We start from the raw sequence: 15777 nt of genomic DNA on the forward strand, positions 1-15777 counted from the left end.
CTATGTGCCCTCCGGCAAGTCACTTCACTTCTCTGAGCTTTGGCTTTTTAATCTACAGAATGGGGTTACTCAGATGACCTTTGCGGGATGCTGTTGAGACTCAAGGAAAGAAAATAAACAGAGTTTCTAGCTCAGTACTAGAATAAAGAAAAGTGCCGCCATCCCGGTCAGTCCCTAATAGTGAATGAATGTCGACTGTGGGCCCCTGCTAGCTGAGCCCCTTTCCTTCCCCCGTTCCTTCTTTCCTCCTCTGCCTCCTCCTCCCTCCAGACTCTCAGCCGCTCCAGCAAAGTTCCCAACTTAGTCGACGTGACGCGCGGCGCAGCCAATGGGAGGCGGAGCTGGCGTTTTTTGGGGGGCGGGAGGGGTGGGCCCCGCGTCGCCGGTGTCTGCCCTGCTCAGTGAATGGAGAGAGCGATTGCCGGCCAGCTCACCCGGCTGCCCCGTGCCCCAGCCGCCACCGCTGCGCTCCAGAGCCCAGCCCCAAGCTGGACCTTCTCAGGAGCCGTGCCCCACTGCGCTAGCCCCAGGTCCCCAACCCGGCCCACGCCCCGGGTCGCAGGCCAGAGGGGCCAGGGGGCGCTCGGCACCTGGGCACTCCAAGCGATGCGCAGCGGGGCAGCGCCGGCCCCGCCGATGGAGCTGCTGCTGCTGCCGCCGCCACCCGGCGCGCCCCGCTCCGCCCGCGCCCCGTGCGCCTGAGCGCCGAGCTCGCTCCTCCTCCGCGCCAACTCCGTCGCCCGCTCCCCAGGCCGCCTGTGCTCCTCCCGCGCCTTCTCGGGCTCCACGCGTCTTGCCCCGCCGAGGCAACCTCCTCCTCCTCCGGGAGCGGGCCCCTGCACACCATGGCCCCCGGGCGGACTGGGGCCGGCGCCGCTGTGCGCGCCCGCCTGGCGCTGGCCTTGGCGCTGGCGAGCGCCCTGAGCGGGCCCCCTACCGCCGCCTGCCCCACCAAGTGTACCTGCTCCGCCGCCAGCGTGGACTGCCATGGACTGGGCCTCCGGGCGGTTCCCCGGGGCATCCCCCGCAACGCCGAGCGCCTGTGAGTATCCCAGCCCCACCGGGCCACCCACATGGGTTCCAAGGAGGGGGGCCCCCAGGAACCAAATCCTTCCTTTCCCCTTGGCCTGTGGAGCTGAAGCCCTCTGATCTCACCCTCGGATTTGGGGGAGTCTGTGGCTTTGGGCAGGTTGGGGAGAGAAGTCTCCAACCCCCCTGTGATGGGAGCAGAGGTGAGGGCTTCTGATGCAGGGCCCCCTGACAGCTTCCCCAAAAGCGCTGGCAGAAGGCAAAGGGAGTACACCGCAGACAGATGGGTCTTAGGGTGAAGGTAAGGGGTCCGCTCACATTAAGGAGGGGGCAGAGGAGAAAGCCGAGGGGCGGTGGGGCATCAAGGCAGGGAGAGAAGCGAGAGGGCCAAAGTCTGTGACTGGTTTGCAGATCAGAATGGGCTGTCTGCTCTCGGGCTGCCCTTCTGAGCAAAGTTGAGTGTGTACGAAAGGTCTAACTTCTGAGGAACGAATGAATTCAGAGAGGGTGCTTGCAAAACCCGCCCCGCCCGGAGCGCAGGCAGCCTCGGAGATGCCAAGTTGCAGCCCGGGTGAATTTTTTATGGCTCTGTTATAAATGCCTCCCCAAAGGGGCCGGAGAATGGAAATGCTGACAGACCTTTAAATGAGACCAAGCGCTATAATCTTACAAACCGCACTCAGCCTCGAATCCTGGGCTTGGCAGAGAGAGGAGAGACGCTTGGAGAGTGGGGTGGATTGACACTCGTTTTAACCCCAATTGTGCAACCAAATATTTACTTTTCATATGTCAACGTTTTGGAAACATTTATCATTTTGATCCTCGGACCAAATTCAAAACTTGGCCTCTGGGGTGGGCTCTTCCAAGCCCACAGTTGGGGAGTGGGGAAGGAGGAGGGGAATGGTGGAGGGGTTGGACCCTGCCTGGGAACACAGCCCAGAAGTGGGTGAGGGTTTGCTCTAGTGTGCTAGGCTTCCGCACAGTTTCCCTCCACCCCACCCCAGGTCAGAGGGCTGGGTGCATGGGTCTTGGATTCTGTCATCTAGGCTGTAGGCTGGAAGACAGTGGCCCTGAGATTAAGATGAACCATTCTAGAGCATCATTCACGTTAGTCACCTGTCACCTGATGTCTTATTCTTTATGTGTCCTTGGGACTCAGTAGTATTACCTGCCTTTTCCTGGCATTTTGCTCTGGCTCAAAACATTTTTTCCCCAAGTATAGTTATTATTCTGTGCGATTGAATCATGCAATTCTAGTGTTAGAGCTGAACCTTCATTAACACAGGTAGGAGATAGGACTTAGAAATGGAAAATGACTTGCCCAAGGTCACACGGCAAATCGATGGTGATGAAAGGGCCAGAATTTAGGTTTCCACAACTTAATTCAGATCTTATTTTCTACCATGCCTGTGAAAAACTTGTTTTGGATGACTCTAACCTCTAACTAAATTACCGTCCCTCTTCTCATCAGGGTCAACCACTTGAGTTAGTGAAATAATAACTAGCTAATGTTTAATGAATGCTTTCAGTGCCTTAGTTTGTTTACATGTGTTATCTCATTGAATCTCTATAACAGCCCTATTAGTTACATAGATAATGCTTATTATTCACTTTATAGTTAAGCCATCTTGTCATTTGCTCAAGGTCATGTAACTGGTCAAGTGTTTGAACCCAAGAATGCCTGGTTCCTAAGTCCATAAGTCTACTACTCTGCTGAATATCTTTGGAACAAGGGTCAGTTTGGGTCAAGATCTATAAACAGATGGTCCTGGAAGGGTTCTGGCTGGACTTGGGTCTTAGAATAGGCTGTGGTTGTTGCTGATTCAGATATACCCTGCAAAATATTCAGCTTGCTTTGACATCAGCTCTTCTGTCAGGGGTCTTCAGACTACTTCACCCCCCCCCTTCAAAATTGTTTTGCATGTTTGGAGAACCAAGAAATATGGGCCTCACTCCCCCCGGCATGTAGGAAGTCTTCCAAAGCTGCAAGCAGAGCAGTGCAGCTACCAGCCACCTACCCCAGGAGACCCAGCAGTTTGGGTCTACCCATCTGTTCTACAACTGGAAAAACTGGAGTCCAGGGAATTCCCATGGGTCCTCTGCTGCAGTCATGGTCACTGGCCAGCATTGGCCGAGTAGCAAGTGCTTTGGAATAAGAGTTTCATTTGCCTTGGTTCTGGTCCCTGGTGCCACTTAAGCTGGAGTGCAGGGGCCATGATGGGATTGAGGATGCTGGCTTCTCATTGCAGTCTCTTTCCTCCTGGAGAGAGGGGCAGTCTTTTGGAGCAAGCTAGGTCAGAATTACTGCAGGGGTGAGCAGCAGCCCATCAACAGTCCTACACTCCCCACACCTTCTCTCAGTCAGCTCAGATGTAACATCTCAAGTCTGCAAACTCTTGGGGGCTATTTGGCATTTCTAAACTATGATAAGGATTTCTTTTGGAGGGAATTTCTCATTCATTCCTCCCTTCATTCATTCAACAAACATGACTTGAGCTTCTGCTGCATTCCAGCGACTGTGTATAAAATCGTTGCATACACAGAAGAAAACTAGCAATTCAACTTGAAAAATGTAAGCAAAGGATGGAAGGAAACTTCCTTTAAAGTGTCCAAGAGTTCTTTTTTTTTTTTTTTTTTTTTTTAATGGGGCATAAGTTTTGTCAGCACTACCGTCAGATGCTTGGGACCTTCCTAACATCCAGCTTTCTGATCTCAATATGTTTACATTGTGTTTTATAACAAAGAAGCAGCATTTTCTCTCTTCTCCAGTTCTGCTACTCCACCTCCCAAAGAGACTTTTTTGAAGGGAGGGGTGTGTGTGTGTGTGTGTGTGTGTGTGTGTGTGTGTGTGTGTGTGTTTCTCTGATTTTTGACTGCTGGGACCTCGTCCTCTCAGGGTGTGTTATTAGAGAAAACCTTCGTCGGGACAATGTGGTCACCATTTGACTTTGCTTCAGGCCTGGAATGGGGCCTATTAGACTTCATAATTAAACTGGTATCAGAGTTGGGGGTCTGTGTTCCAGCTTCTTCCTTATAATGTCAGCACTTCACACAGAAAGAGAAACTCCCTGTCGTTTATAAACTACTGACAATTTCATTCCCTTTCACGAGGAGGTGATACCCACAAGAAAGCTAAATAAACGCCGAGGAGAATTCAGTGTAATTTATTATCCGTGCAGCAAAGATCCAGGACAAGAGGAGAGGAAGTGAATGGTGGTGCCTGAAACAAAACATTTACCATGGAGCACAGAGTAAACAGATGTTGCGTTTACCCTTCTGAGTACAAAAGGAGCCCACAGATGTAATTCTTCTGCAACCACAATCTCGGCCTGGAAAAAAGAGGAGACGGAAGAAAATGAGCTCTCACTCGGGGCCCCTGCTCGCTGTCTGTCCTCCCTAAAGGCAGGCAGAGGCCCACGTCTCCCCCTCAAGGTGGTGGCCTGAGCAACAGAGTGGTGCAAGAGTGGACATCTTTGGTTTTTCACTTGGCTCCAGAACATGCTGGGACTGCTGTATTTAAATAAACATTTCCTGTTTGTGAAGGAAAACGGGCGAAAGGCTGAAACGTGAGAATGTGGTAACTTAATTTTCTCCATCACTCCAGATGACGGCAAGCTTCGCCGGTGGTTGGGTCCAATAAAAACCGACACCGTGTCATAGGCTTTCCCTCACTTGACCACAGGGGGCCAGAGGTCAAGTGGGAGACTTTCCAAGATGCTCAACAGCCAAGTCCTATGTCCTGGTACTCCCAGCTCTCAGGGCCAGCTCAGAGGATAGAGGCAACTGGTGTGAAATCATGGGGCCTCTCAGGGCCACGCATAGTGAGGTGGACTTTCAGAGAAATACAGTTCATTCCTGGGAGTCTACTGGACTGAACTTGAATAGCTGAACATACCGACCTCCATTGTGCTGTGAAACTCTGAACGGATTGCTTGACCTCTCTGGGCTTTGTTTTCCTGAAATTAGAATTCGAACAAATACTAAGTGGTTTTCCAGAATGGTGTGCAATTGACTGGATAACTCTCAGGTTCCTCTTCCTCTGCATCTAGAAAAGTACCTGGCACATAGTAAGTGTTTCTCCGTATGTGTTGAATAAATGAATGCTGATTCTAAAAAATCCATGTCATTTAATCGTAGAAGTAAACTATGGACCATTATAGACTTGCATTTTTAAGTATGACTATGGGCTACTTACTAGTAGACTATTACATGAGTTATTAAGGGTTTCTAAAATTTGGTTTTCATAATTTAAAATTACTGCCTTACTACTATGAACTCCTAATGAGTGTTCCACTCTGCAGTCTGGTTGCCAGGCATTGCTTAGCAACCTTACAAAACTCCTACTGTGCACATGCCTGGTGAAAAGACCTAGAAATCCTAAACACTCAAACCATAGGACTTTCTAATCAGTAACTCATCAGCATCATCCTGCGCTCTCTGTGGGTTTTGATTGCTGCTCTTCTTGTATTAATTGATGTATGGGTAGAATCATTATTAAGTTTTGCTTTTGCCAATCATCTGGGTCTCATGTTACTACTGCATTTTTGCCATTTTGATTGTTACTTTGTTTCACTCCAGTTCTGTTTGTTGTTGCCAAGTTCTTTCTCCCTCAGAAAGTGATAAACAGTGAGTCTGAGAGTGTGAGAGTCGGGGACCCACATGGACACAAGTGGGCCACAGCAGGAAGGTTTCAGAGTTTGGGGTGTGGTCTTTCAGGTCTGGAATGCAGAGAAAGCCCAGGCTTGGATTGTGGCTCTTTTAGGACTTTGCTGTTGCGCCCTGGACAGGTTACTCCTTTCCCCTGGGCTGCAACTGGTACTGTATTTTCACACCTGTAACACAGGGTTGATAATCACATGCCCCCAGGGCAAGTGGTGAACATGGCCCAAGGAAATCTAATGCACTTAGTCAGGTGCCCATTTATCTTTCCAAATACTAGTCCTTCCCTGTAAAGTGCATGTAGTAAACACTCCTCTTGGGGAGGATTAAAAGGAATAACGTTCAAAAGTGCTTAACATGTTAGGCACATAGGCCTCCACAAGCTGTTAACGTTAGTGACCATATCTATTTCCATTGCTTCATCTCAGGCCCTTCCAGCTGGAAGGTTTGCGATATTCACCTTCCATCTGCCTTGTGGAGTCAAACTTCTTGCCTGCACATAGGCTGTGCCCAGCACCTTCGTGCCTGCTCCCCAACCCCTCTCCAGTGAAGTCCAGGTTGGCCTCCATTCCACAAAAGGGATTACAGCTGAAGTGGTTTATATCTTTTCCATGGGTATGCTGCTTTGTGGTATATTTAAATAAGAAATACATTTTATTTATTTATTTTGGGGGTTGGATTTTCTTTGGGATTTTTGGCCCTGACTTTTTTTTCAATGTTCATTCCTTCTGTCTTTCCCTAAATACCTCCTTTAACTCACTTCCCGTATCTGCCTCCATTGCTGCTTTTACTTGAAACAGCTGTATTTACTAGCATACTCCACCCTCCCACCCTTGTTATGTAAGGTGGTCTTAACCCTTTGTAGAACTGCTGAAAAGAGCTCTCGTAAGAGGCATCCTCTGCTTGTCTTCCGAAGACCTGGATTGTGTTTTGCTTTGGCCGGGCTGCCAAAGACTGTACTTTTCTCCTCACTCACCATGAGCTTCATAGTTTTGTTGCCAGCGTATTTGATACAGTTTTTGCCTGAGAAACACTGGTCATGAGTGTGGGACTAAAAGTCTTCAATAATGAGTGAATTGGAGGGTGGGAGAAGTGATGGTCTTTGTGGGAAAGGTGTGGACTCCACGGCCAGAGAGAGTTCAAATTCTGGTTTCACCACTTTCAGATAGGAGACTTCAATTTCCTCATGTGGCAAGTGGGAATAATGATGATGATGATAATAACAACAACAACAACCTGCTTCATAGGATTATTGTAAGTTAGCTCACTTAGACTGCCTGGGTCATAACACAGCCTCCATAAATATCCCTGTCATTATTATCAGCATCATTCATGCTAACTGTCGTCTTCCTTCCAGAGCATGCTAATTTGGAAAAAATATAGACTGTCAGGATTGGAAGGCGCCCTCTTGTCCAAGTTCCAACCACAGGCAGGTTTATCTTCCACCAACACAATTTTGGGGAAAAGTGCATGATTTCCGCCAACATAATTTTGTGAAAATTTGCTCAATTACATCTGATGGTGAGGAAATCAAGTTCTTCCTAAAGCACTTTATTCCATTTTTGAAAACAGCTCTGACAAGAAATTTGTATTTGCTTGAACTTAAATCCTTGGATGGTTGATACAAAAAGTAGGTATACTACTTTCCCAGTGAGAGGTTTCCAAAACCTTGATGCTGTGTTTCTCCCCACCCCCACTCCATCGTCTCCTTTCTTCCATAAGCTTCTATAACTATGTCAACTATTCTGTACATGTTACAGTTTTGAGACAGACCCTGTATACAGTTGTCTTCCCCTAAACCTCTTCCAATACTCTTTCCCACTATTATGCCGAATAAGACCATCTCCTCCCTCACTGTCTTTTTTGACTTGAGACGGTGCTTTCTGAAGGGTTATTTTCACTTTGTGCAGCCAGGCCCCTGGGTGGGCTCATTTGGAATGGGCTGTTCACTATATCCACAGGAGCTCCCAGCACTCCCTGTTGCTGATTCTATTCCCCCGCCGTTGACTTTGGGGAGCCTAAGTGCACTCCTTTGCATTCTTTCAGATTAAATTTTGGCAAAATAGTATAATTTCACTAGATTTTCAGAAACATTTTGATTTTTTTGTTTTGATTTTCTCATCTAGCTTGTTAACCACACACTCCTCCCCGACCCCGCCTCGCTCCCCACCCTGCCCCACCCACCTCTTCTGCAATTTCAGGGAACTTGCCCCACAGATCTTTATCCAGATTGTCCATATAATCAGCAGAGTCCATTCTGCCATTTTCAGAGTCTTTCTGTGGCCAGGGGGTATAAATATATTGTCCTGTTCTTTCTGGCTGGTCCAATAAAAATATTGAGATCTCATTGGCCTGTAGCATCTTCTTTCCCTGGGATTCTGTTGTTCATATTTTCTCTGGAATCAGTTCCTATTAATGCTTAATTTCCCTGTCTGTTGAATTCCCACTCGATCCTGGGTTTCTCATAGCACTTTCCATCATGACTTGAGCTTCCTCCTCTTAGACTGGTGCCCAAAGCAGGGCATGCTTTCACGTGTGCCTGCGTGTGCACGTGGGATGTGTTCTCCTTCCTTGGAAAATATTCTAGCCTGAGAACTTGGGCCACCTTGTCAGTAGCAGAGCCCAGCTGAGAAGCATCAGCTCTCCAGAGTGATGTCCTGTAACATTCCAGATGCTCTTATTTACCTTTGTAATGCCGAAATGGGTGTGATAGATGAAGCACAGAGGACTGAGGCCTACAGGACTCCCCAAATCTCTGTTAAAGAGTAACAACAACAATAATCACCAGCATAACAACAGCTACCATTTATTAAGCCTGCACTATACCTGGACTATTCACATGTTACATACATGCACTCATTTAATTTTCTAAGAAGCATGTAAGTCAGGAACCCAGACTGTGCCCATTGTTCAGATGAGTACACTGGGTCAGAGAAGTAAAGCTGCTTTCTTGGTTGGAGCAGGAGAGTCAGGCACATCCAGGTAGGCTAGCCTCAGATCAGCCCTGTGCTCTAATACCCATCATGTCATTCCTCCCCAACTCTTTTAAGTCATCCCCTTTCCCTTGTTTCAAATATAATTCCCAAAGAACAAAGAAAGAAAGAAAATCAGTGAGCCCAGTTGAATCACTGAGCACCTGTTGGATAGTGGGTGACATGAGAGGAATGTCCACGCTGTGTTCTGGATACCTGATGATTTATGTGGGAGTTTGAGGAATGAATTGGATTCTCATGAGTAGAAATAGGCATAAGGCACAATTTTGCAGGAGTCCATGTTTACGCAGAACATAAGAGGCCTGAGTTTAAAGTTTTAAAGTATAGGAACTTTACAAAGTCTTACCTAATGGGCTTTAGAACAAAATCTTCTTGGTCAGTCTACCAGGAAAAATATCAATATGGTTATGTGGCTAATTATTATTACTATGTTATATTGGTTTGGAAAGGATAAACCTTTGAAGAACAGTTCTTGTGTGTCTAGTACGGTTTTCCCCTACATATGTCTGCAGGGATTGCCTTCCTTTCTAGTTAGATGTACCTCTTGCCTTCTCTTAGCCATGATCTCAGCCCCCCGACCTGCTACCCCAAGCTTGGGTCCTGTTTCAACAGGATGTTTATGAGAAACATCCTGGCTGGAGTAAATATGACTTCACTCTTCGCTGCCTTATCACTGCTTATATGGGCCTAGACACCTCTTGTCCGAAATGCCAGCTTGGGTTCCTGACCCCTGATTCATTCTGTACTTAGGCAGCAGTATGGATTGTGGTTCCTGAAAGTCTGCCAGCACACTTAACCACCCACCTTGACTCCCTTGGGAGTTTTTTAGCCTCCCAACTTCCTATTTGCTACTTGGCGTGCTCCTCTGCTCTCTAGAATCTTCATAGGCCTTGACTCGAGCTGGTCTGCATATAGTGAGGTCCACATTCCCCTTCTAATCTGAGGCCTGTGGACTTGACCATAGGCTTGTGCATCTATGGCATCACCTCTTAAGCCTCAGCTGCTCCTGAGCCCTGTTTTGGCCCTGCCAGCTTAGCTCCTTGCTTTCTCCTGCCCTTCATATAGCTCCCCTGAGATTTGGTACTCAAGGCAGACTTTCACCATCTAAGCCTTAAGTCCCAAGACTGGATTTCAGGAGGATTTTTGTGGACTGGAGACTCCCAACCCATGACTATGTCTTGGAAACAGCCTCACCCTTCATCTTCATGGCTTTCATCATGCCCATGGTAGTGTACTTAGTGCCCCAGCGCTGAACTCTGAAAGATGAGCATACTCCTGAATTCCCTGCAGCACAAACAGAGAATAGCATAGATTATTCTGTGGTTAAGAAGCTCGGTGATGATTATTTCATTGGAGAGCTGTACTGCCCATAAATGTGTTTTAGAATTTTCTGGACTGTCCAGTACTTTTCTGACATCCTTTTTTTCTCTTCTCCACTTCTCCCCAATTCTAGAATGTATATTAAAAAAATGTCTTATGTGTGGATCTCTAAGTAATAATAATGGGAAACCAATGGGGGGAACAGTTGATATAACCTTCAATGAATAAAAAGATCTAGACAGAATCTTGGACCCATGATTGTTTTTTTTAACTGCAAGGCCTTGTAGGAGTATCTTTCCAGTCTCAATCTACTTTTTCAGGTAGAACTAATACTTTTCTCAGGGGCCCAGTGCAAGGTTTAATGAGATTAGATCTCTGCACATATCCTAAAGTTAGTGCTATTTGAATACTTTAGCGAGTTCTCCCATAATACCTGATTTTAACCACCAAATTCTATAGCCGAGATATGATCAGGATTCGTCTTAGAATTTTGCATTTACAGATGAGGAAACTGGGTAAGCTCAAAAGGCTTGCTCAGTGTCACCCAAGATATTGGACTCTTACTAGGGGTTTCTTTTTTACTTACCAAGATGCATCTTTTACAAATGCAGCTATAGCCTCGTATCAGCCATGTCAGCAACAACACCAGGTAGAGTTCAGGGGACTTTTTGCCCACTGGATAATAAGTGACGGTGTTCCCAGACAGTAGGACCAAATAAGAAGCTTCATGAAGGATAGAATCATTTAATGAAGCTATTATTGTGTGTGCCTACTGTGTGCCAGGAACAATGAAGAATAAAGCAAGTGAAATGTCCACATAATGAGAACAGCTTAAAATAATATGGAGCTCACTCTGGGCTTTTCCTTCCCACCATTGACCGACAAGGTGAAGGTCACCATGCCAGGCTCAGAGGGGAGATTTATGGGATGGTGGGGGAGATACAGAGATGATGAAAGAAGCAACACCAAGTCCCGAGGACACACCATGAAAGCAAGTCCCACTCATCCCTCTTAGTGGGTACGCATATGCAGAAAAACCTATCATGAAAAAATACTACAAGTAGAATTTAAAAAAAAAAAACTCATGGGGAAAATATTAATCTGAGAACAATTGTATCCAAGAAAGCATTCAAGTATGCCTCCACAACTAGCTGGCAAACAGCGTAGTTCTGCATTTTATTAGAGTCTAGCTCTGCATAGAACACTGACTTTATTTGAGAAGCATTTCATAAACACTGACACACAGCACAGCAACATTTGAGGCCTTGAGGAGATACAGGGCCTCCCTTGAGAAGCCAGCTTCCCCTCCTGAGCTGGTCCAGCTGTAACTAAACCACTGGACATTGTTTTCCGATGGTGTTAATTCCCTTATTTTACTCTCTTTGGTTTAACTAAGTCAGTAGGGATTTTCCCAGGAGAAAATGAGGGCGGAGACTTTTGGAATGAAATTTGTTCTTTGAGCAGGTTTGCCTGTGAGTGAAGCAGCCTATGGGAAGACTGCCTTTTGAGGAGAAGGGTCTGAGAAATTTAACGTGGTCAGGTTTTCGCTTGGAAGATCCTGTCTCATGCCTGGAAACCAGAGGTGCTTCTGTGTATCAGAGGGTAGTTCTCAGGCAGCGTTCCCCTAGTCCTGTGGAATGGGAGACCTGTGGATGAGAAACGCATGCACTGCCTCTCCTCCTGCTAGAAGCTGGCACTTTTCTTTCCATCTGTTGCCAGCTTACAAGTCCTGAATTTCTGCCATGGAATTCAGTTCTGTTCCTCCCCCTCTCATTTCCTTCTCTAGCCAAGAGGTTTGCAGACTTTTGTGGTATCTCTGAAGATCATCTGGTCTACCCTCTCCCCTGTGCTCTCAACTCACCTGTAAAGAAAAGTGTCTGGGAGCGCTAATAGAAGGAACATCACCAGCTTTGTGGTGTGGGAATTTTGCCCTGCTCTCATTTCAGCCTCCTTCACAGCATTTGGTCCTCAATAAGAATGCCTCAGAGCCTTGGGAAGCCTCTGCCAGTCTGGGAAGTGAGAGAGACAGAAGAGGAAATCTAACACAGAAATGAAGGAGTAATGTGGAGCCAGAGGGGAGAGGCACCAGATGGGTAATGCAGGATTGCTGATCATATCCTGGGGTCACTAACCATAGAGATAGCTTGTTTTGGGTCTAGAAAAGGAAGATCCCAGATGGGGGAAGAAATGCTGGAACCAGGGCTGGAACAAGAATCCAAAATGGGTAGGCCAATTTTTTGGTGGGTGTTTTTAATGATTCTTGTTGTCTCCCTCCCCCCAACACACACACTTCTTACCACAAGATGGTAACCAATCTGCTCTGTTTACTTGGTTTAGGCATACATTTTTATACTTTCTCTGTAAGCTTCCTCTTGCCCTCCTTGTATGTTCTAGAAATTTTGCAAAGAACTAAACCTCTTCTGGTTCTTTCCCAACTGGAGCTGCATGCTGATTGGAGCTGTATTCAGCCAGGAAGCTCTCCTCTCTTCTTTAAAACAAGAACCATCTCCTTGTGGAAAGACTGCACTACAGTTTTCTTTGTGCTGCTAACGAACAAAGAGGCCCCGTTGCAAAACAACATTTCATGAGCAGAGCGGGGCTGATAGCACCTCTTGCCAAATGTGACTGTGTGTAGTTGTGTGGGGGAAAACAGCTTTGTCAAGAGGAGGGCTGAGGGAGGTGGCTCTGGGGAATTTTTAGCAACTGCAGCATGGTGTAGTGGAAAGAACGCTTTCCTGGGAATTTGGAGACCTGGCTGTACCTCTGACATACTGTGTGACCTTGGACAAGTCACTTGACCTCTCTGGGCCTCAGTTTCCTTGTCTTTATGGAGGAGGAGGAAAGCAGCCTGGATGATCTCCAAGAATCCTTTCAACCTATGTATCCTCATTTCTGGGGTCTAGGATTTGGGGTTTAAGCCCAGCCAACCCAAGGGATTTTCTAGAGGCTATGGAGAGGCCAGAACAGCTGCTTTGGGGCAGGGCTAGTCCTTGATTAAGGCTCAAATAATTAGCTTAGCTCCAGAGAAAGCCTTCTGAAATTAAGAAAGAAAAAGATGTTTAGTTTCAAAAATAGCAGTTGGGTTTCTTAAAGCCCATTGGCTTTGGGCTTTATGTCTTTTTAAGCTTGAATTCTTTCATGCAAAGACACAATTTCCCTTATTCTATAGCAGGGCCATTTAGGATATCCATGCCAGAGTTAGCATGACCCGGGCATGAATGCCATCATTCACTAAGTGACCTTGGGAATGCTCTTTAAACATCACCTGCTTCAAAGGGTTTCAAGGAGGGCAAATGAGATAATACAGTTAAACTCAGAGTGAGTATCTGACATTAAATAACCAATCAAAAAGTTATTATTCTAATTACCTATTGTTGCTTAGCACAGCAATCCAAAATTTAATGTTGTAAAGACACAACCATTTTATTATGCTCCATGATTCTTTGGGTCAGAATTTTGGACACAGGGCCTTCTCTCTGCTCCCTGATGTTTGAGGAATCACCTGGTGAGTTTGGGAATGACTGGGGGAGATCTGATAGCTGGGTGCTAGAATCATCTGTGGGCTGTTCACGGCATCCTGGCTGGGTTGACTTGAAGACTGGGCACAGAGGGAACTGTTGAGCTGAGTGCCTGCAAATGATTGTGCTATGTGGCTTGAGCTTCCTTGCACCATGGCAGTCTGAGTGTAGTCAGAGCTGGAAGAACAGTTGTCCTGAAAACAATGGAGAAGTTGCATGACTTTTTAGTAACTAGTCTCCTAAAAAGAACTAGAAGCAAGATAGTGTCCTTTCTGCTGCATTCTATTGCTCTCAGCAGTACAAGTCAGCCCAGATTCAAGGGTGGGGAGCACTTCTCAAAGGAAAAAATTCCAAAGAATTTTCAAGCAAGTTACAAAACACATAATTATCATTGTCATTTTCTATATTGTGTAGCTAATCTCTTAACTAGATTAAAAGCTTCTTGAGGAAAGGATCTTGCATTTCTTTGCAAAGGATTTGAACAATACTTGGGAAAATAAGATGAAGCCAATCCATTTTTAAAAATCCAAATGGAGTTGGATAGGCAACAGGCTTGGTGAAAAGACCTTGAACAACAAAGTCGAAGATTTAAATTTCAAAAAAATTTGTATTCAAAAAAACGTCCTTTGGGAAAACATTCATGGTTCTAGACTAAGTTTTTTCATACAAAAGTTAGAGGCAGTAATTCCTATCTCAAGGGTTGTTGTAAGAATGAGGGATAACATATGCATAATGCCCCACACAGAGTTGATGCTGATCAACATTGCAGGTTTCTGTGGCACTGTATCAAGACACAGATGCTCAGGTTGATAAGTCTGGGTTCAAATCCTGTCACTTATGTCATGTGACTACCTATAAGTCCTTTCATGTATTTGCACCTTCATCTATAAAATGTGTATAAATGTAAGTGCCTTTTAGAGTTAGTGTGTGAATGGGAAATACATCATGTAAATCTTCTAAGTCAGCCCCTGGCACAAAGTAGGGACTTAATACATACTTAATACATGGCACTTAAGACAGAACCTGGGGCCTCCCTGGTGGCACAAGGGGTTAAGACGCAACCTATGAAGCTATCCGCAGCCACTGCAGCCCAGCATGAGTTTGATCCCCAGCCAGGGAGCTACTCACATGGAGCAGCAGACCTCTCCTGTCTCTCCCGCTGCTCCCCTCAGCAGTATGTTTCAGTCATTCCACCTGTTCTGCTCCCCACTCTGTCTCTGGTGAATCCTCTCACCCCCCACACCTCTGGCCTGTACCCCACTTCTTGTATGCATAAACAAATAAATCTTTAAAAAAAAAAAAAAAAGACAGAACCTGCAGGGCACCTGAACTTGAACCAGTTCTGACAGTGGCAACTTTCACCTTTGACTTACCATGACTTCTGATACTCCAGACCTCCTCTTTGTTAAGAGTTGTTTCCAGGGGCACAGGCAACTGCATTTGCTGCGTGTACTTCACCTTTTCTGTGGCTAGACTTGATAATTTCCCCCATCAAAGATCAGAATACTTCATTAGGATTTCAGAGCTCCCGCAAGTAATCTCCACCATGCTGACAAAGTAAAGGAAGAACTCTTGGGCATCCTGATGCTGGTTGGTGGAGAAATCAAGGTGCCCTGGTCAGTGAGGACCTTGGACAGCTGAGGGGTGGTGCCATCTTAACTTCCTTTTGTTCTGGCACCTGGTCCCCATTGTCCATCTCTAGTGTTGGCTTGCAATACTCTTCCCAAGAAGGCTATGGTCCAGCTTGGCCAAATGGATGCTGATGTTTGGGCAGAGTCTGTTGGGGCTTTCTGGAGGTTCTTGTTCGTCTCCATCTTTTCTATATAGCTGGGAAATCCTCTATAGCTGGGGAATGCCAAAAAGTACTGTACCACAGAGTTGGGATAACAACTGTTACTCAAGTTTCAGGTACCTGTGAACCTGGGAGCAAACAGGAGCTTCCTAAATCAGCTTCCGTTTGCCAACTCATTAGTTTGTAAATATCTCCAATTCAGTTACGGTATTGTCCATCTTCTATATCTTGAGCATGTCGATGCCAAAGTAGGGCAGGTGTTTCAGCAATTATTTATTTAATGCTAATACAGTGACCTCCTTTTTTCAAGGTCCTGCATGCTAGGGTTTGTTGATCCATGGATCTGGGAAAATCCTTTCACCATATACAGAGTTGGCCCTTTGGAAGGGAGCCCAAGGATCCAGGCCAGTTACTGAGGACAGTAGTCTATTTGAACACATCTGCAATTGAGTTGGGATTGCCCCTG

At 46.2% G+C, this 15777-nt stretch overlaps 1 protein-coding gene across 1 annotated transcript in view; it reads left to right on the forward strand.

The window, feature by feature from the left end:
* Positions 1-402: 402 nt before the first annotated feature.
* Positions 403-15777, forward strand: part of SLIT3 (slit guidance ligand 3) — a 610824-nt gene continuing 595449 nt past the window's right edge. The window contains exon 1 of the mRNA XM_054691197.1: positions 403-1042. Coding sequence (XP_054547172.1) covers positions 846-1042 — 197 coding nt within the window. The 5' untranslated portion in view covers positions 403-845. The remainder of the gene's footprint in view (positions 1043-15777) is intronic.

The sequence above is a fragment of the Talpa occidentalis genome, unplaced genomic scaffold (assembly GCF_014898055.3).
Source record: "Talpa occidentalis isolate TD23 unplaced genomic scaffold, MPIMG_talOcc4v2.1 talOcc4.9, whole genome shotgun sequence".
NCBI lineage: Eukaryota > Metazoa > Chordata > Mammalia > Eulipotyphla > Talpidae > Talpa > Talpa occidentalis.